Source organism: Atta cephalotes (assembly GCF_000143395.1).
Source record: "Atta cephalotes unplaced genomic scaffold scaffold00014, whole genome shotgun sequence".
Classification (NCBI taxonomy): domain Eukaryota; kingdom Metazoa; phylum Arthropoda; class Insecta; order Hymenoptera; family Formicidae; genus Atta; species Atta cephalotes.
In genome coordinates this window covers 703,116-707,760 of record NW_012130078.1, presented here as the reverse complement: position 1 = coordinate 707,760, position 4,645 = coordinate 703,116, and the positions used below count along the sequence as shown (strand labels likewise).

The window sequence follows — 4,645 nt, the reverse complement described above, 5'->3', positions numbered from 1 at the left end:
TGTGTGTGTGTGTGTGTGTGTGTGTGTGTGTGTGTGTGTGTGTGTGTGTGTGTGTGTGTGTGTGTGTGTGTGTGTGTGTCTCATAGCACAAATAAGGACCTCATGGTTCGTCACTCCCGTGATATTTTGAGATTCCAACCCTCTATACTATGAGTGTCGGCGCGCGTACATCGTATACGTGCATGCTTGCGAGCATACATTTTCGCAAGTTTTCATTAACATTTATATTAAAATATATAACGTGGATTAATTTCCTGTGTACTATACGTCTCTGCTTTCTGAAACGGTGAGCATTCAAATTTCACACTATGCTATCTGTTCTTACAGAACAAAAGTCAGATTCAGTTAAGATCGCCGTTAGCGCGCAAAACGAACAATCGCCTAATAATTATAGATTCATGGCGTACGTATACACGGCCACACATGTAATCCCCGACAACCTCGACGCCGCGCCGCGCCCATGAGTATAGTATCTCTAGACCGAACATTCGAGGAGTGGGAGTAGCCCTCATTTAGAAAAGGACGCACTCATGCTGGCCAGGTGCGTTCTCCCTCGTTTCGCGCATGCACAAAAGAGAATGCATCAATCATGAGTGCGTTCTTTTTCATTCATCAAATTTCTGACAATGCTCGATCTAGAGATATTACATTTATGACCGCGTCGCAGAGGTTCATCCCTACCATTTTTGCCCCATTCAGTATTATCGCATTCGGCGCGCAAGTCGATCTCAATAATAGAGTTTAAAGATCAATTAATGAGTATTGACAAATTTGTGATGCAGCGTCTATATTTCCTAGATGCAAAAATTGCCCTTGCATCTAACGAAAAAAACATTTGTACAAAAAATGACAGATCGCTGCAATTGGACGTATCCATTGCACCTAACGAGAAATATTTTGTAAAAAAATATAAATAAATAAATAAATATAAATAAATAGATAAATAAATAGACAATTAGATGAATATGTGCAAAAATGTATGTAACGATTTAATGTATGTTAAGATTTCGATAAAAGTTGATGAAATAGAATGCACTGTAAGTAGCACAGATTCTTTCACTGAACAAAATTTGCATGAAATTAAGAAAATTTTTGAGCGAAACTTACATAATTCTGATAATGCTATTGAACTTAACCTGCATGATTCTGATGACGCAATTGAAAAGAATTGTAATATGCGAGAACTGATACGGTTTGATAGATTCAGAAAAAATTGTGAACAAGTGTGCTGAAGAACTTTCCAAGCTTATTCCAAAAAAGCAAACTAAGACGTCGTACTTGGACAAATGAATACTACGTCACAAAATTTACCTCTCATTATAAACGGAAGTAAATGCAAGCCAGTAAGCTGACAAGGAATCACAATGATGTTATATGAAATATGTGCTTTTGATTCATTACTACTCGTAGCAAGTAGAATCGCAACACATAAAGGGAGGCAACAGAATCTTGCACCAACGATATTTTTAAACTAGCGCGCTCCATTTTAGAAAACGGAAAATTATTTTCGATACATTATTCAGAAAGAGCTTCCATTAGAAAATTTGTCACTCTTTTGCCATCTGATAACTGTTTATACACATGGAATTAAATAGACTTGATTAAATGGCGTAAATGGAATGCAAGCATTGCGGAGAGTGTGTGAGAAAAAATAGCGAATAATAGGCGTTGCGGAGAGTGTGTGAGAAAAAATAGCGAATAATAGGCGAGTTTTGCAAATTAATTAGATTAGGACGTGTGATTCCATGAGAGCAGGCAATAAGGAAGCCGAGAAAATGGAGGCAGAGGTAGACGATAGATAATCTGATAGATAATAGGAGACAAGCGAGAGAGGGTGGCGAAAAAAATTATGGCGAGAAAGGAGTCGGTGAGTACAGCCAGCAGAGAGACAGGTAGAGGAGTCAAGGCGAAACAAGAAGCGGAGTAAAAAAAAGCTAACTAAGGGAAAAAAAAGAGCATTCGTGAATAGTAGGGAAAAAGGCGAAGTGGATAGAATGAAAGAAAAATTGCGAGAAATTGCGGAGAGGAGGATAGAAAATAAAAAGGAAATACAGGGCTGGCTAGAGGCCAAGGTTTATACATTGTAAACGGAAGCACATCGGAGGAGGGTGAATATATGTATATAGGAGCGAGGGGCAGCTGTAGATTACATAATGTTTAATGAAGATATAAAGGATAGGATTATAGATTTTAAAGTGAATGTAAGAGTGGACTCGGATCACTTGTCGTTGTCCTTTCTGGAAGTAGGAAGAAGAAGAAGAAGAAGGAGAGAATTCAATCACAGAAGCGGAACGAGTATGGAAAAAAGAAATAATAGCCTGGAATATGGAGAGAATTGAAAGATAAAGGAATAGAGGAAGAGGAGCGAAAAGAAGAAAAGATACAGGAAGGGAAAAGTATCGAAGAAAGCTGGGAAGAAATTAAACAAATAGCATATGGTGCATTGGTAAAGAAGAGAGTAAAAAGGAAGAATAAGAAGTTAGAACACAAGGATTGATGGGACAAGAATTGTATCAAAAAAATAAGAAGGAAGTAAAAAAGACATACTAGAAATGGAGGAAAGAAAAATAGGAAGGAAAAATTATTTGCAAGAGAAAAGGAGATTTAAGGAATTACTGAAGAAGAAGCAAAGAGAAAAAAAAGAAGAGGAGGAGTAATTAAGGAACTTGAAAAGAGAGGTGGATATACGAAAATACATTAATAAGAAGAAGAGCAGAAGAAGTAGATTGAAAATAGCATAAATAAAGAGCAATGGAGAAATCATTTTAAGGAACTACTGAGTAGCGAGGAGGCTGATAGAGAGGAAAGGGAAATAGAGGATGAAAGCACAGAAGAAAGAAGAAAAAGAAGAGCTGGAAGAAGAGGAGATAAAGAAGGCACTAAGAAAAATAAAACTTAGGAAAGCTACTAGCATCGATGGGATACCGACAGAAGCGTGGAAATATGCAGGGAAAAAGCTGGACTTAATATTTCTAATGAAGATGATATGAAGAAAAGGTAAGATTTCGGAAGATTGGAAGAAAAGCATAGTAGTTCCTATATATAAGAGGAGTGACCAAGAAAAGGCAACAAATTATAGAGGAATATCATTGTTATACATAACATATAAATTGTACAGAAGTGCTGAAAAATGGACTAGAGAAAGAGGCAGAAGAGAAAAGAATGATCCCAGAAACTCAAGCAGGTTTCAGAAGAGGAAGATCGACAATTATAATATCTTCGCGATAATGCACATACAGAGGGAAGAAAGCAAGAAAGGAGAAGATGATAAAGTTTTCATGTTTGCGGATCTGAAGGCTGCCTTTGATAAGATGGACAGAAGCAAATTATGGGACTGCTTGAGGGAGAAAGGAATAAGAGAGAGCTTGGTTAGAAGAATTGAGAAAACCTACGAGGGAACAGAGATAATGATTAGAACGAAGCTAGGAAATACTGAAAGTTTTGTAACGAAGAGCGTAAGACAGAGATGTGTGATGAGTCCACTCCTTTTCAATTTGTACATCGCGGACTTAGACGAAAAATTTAGAAGCAGAGATATCGGAGGATTAGATATAGATAAACAAAGGATTTTTGAAATCTTGCGCATGCGGATATAGTTCTATTGGCAAAAAATAGGGAAGTCCTGCAAAATATGATTTTTAAGAGATTTTTAGAGGAAAAGAAATTAGAGCTATGTACAGGAAAAACTAAGATATTGGTATGTAATAAGAGAGGAAGAAAGAAAATGGGGTAAAAAAGAGATAAAAGAAATGCAGGAATTTAAATATCTAGACTTTACTTTGAATAGATGGGGCAACTGTAAAGATCACATTAAGGAATTAAGTAGAAAGGATAAAAGACAGCAAGAAAGGTATGGGGTTTAAGTGAAAGGATATGCAGGAACGATTTCAGAAGAAGGTGGCTCTTATTTAAATATTTTGTGCAAAATGTTGGCTTATAGAGTAGAAATATGAGGTTAAGAAGAGAAAGAGGAATTGAAAAAGTTATGATGGATTATAAGATATATAAGATGGATGTTTAATTTGGATTTCTGCACATAGTATTTAATCATGAAGGAGCTTTTTATGGATAAGCGCAGAGTAGGATGGGGAATAAGAACAAGGAGATTTGAGCATAAAATAAAATCAGGAAGGTTAAGAAATTTGACAAACGCAAGTTGGGAAGAAAAGAAGAAGAATGATTGGGGGGATGTACACGGACAAGAAAGGAGGAGGTATATTACAATAGGAACGGATGGGGTATAGAAGTAAGGGAAGTGATATATGGGGAGGAAGATTTTGAGGATCAATTATTAAATAGAAAGAAAGATGCAAAGACAATGGGAGGACGGTAAAACCCAAAAGGCAAGGTAACGAGAGATATAAGGAAAGAGATAAATGACAGAATATTTTAGGAAAGATAAGATAATTAGAAGAAGAAAAAAGAGGAGAAGAGGTGAGAGCCTTGTTCAAATTAAGATGTAAGAACTAAAAGGAAGATAATAAATACTGGATAGAAGAACATAGGAAAAAGTGTATATTCTGTGGCAATGGAAAAGATAATTTAAAGTATCTAATTAGTAATAAGTCTTATAAATTTCAGAAAAAAGAAAAAAGAAAAAAGAGGACTATGAGCCAAAAATTATTATATAAAAACAAAACAGGAT

At 36.0% G+C, this 4,645-nt stretch overlaps 1 protein-coding gene across 1 annotated transcript; it reads left to right on the top strand.

Annotated features, from left to right (window-relative positions):
• Nucleotides 1–2,819: 2,819 nt before the first annotated feature.
• On the top strand, nt 2,820–3,596 carry LOC105617843. The gene is made up of 2 exons (XM_012199394.1): nt 2,820–2,935; nt 3,119–3,596. Exons 1-2 carry the CDS (start codon nt 2,820–2,822, stop codon nt 3,594–3,596), a joined length of 594 nt encoding a protein of 197 aa, XP_012054784.1.
• The last annotated feature ends 1,049 nt before the right edge of the window (nt 3,597–4,645 follow it).

Bases quoted from the DNA above. Each gene is read 5' to 3' on its own strand.
- LOC105617843 (XM_012199394.1), top strand. From the start codon at position 2,820: ATGAAAGCACAGAAGAAAGAAGAAAAAGAAGAGCTGGAAGAAGAGGAG. The intron at 2,936-3,118 runs GTGGAAATATGC...TAAATTGTACAG, and splicing joins GATGGGATACCGACAGAAGC to AAGTGCTGAAAAATGGACTA.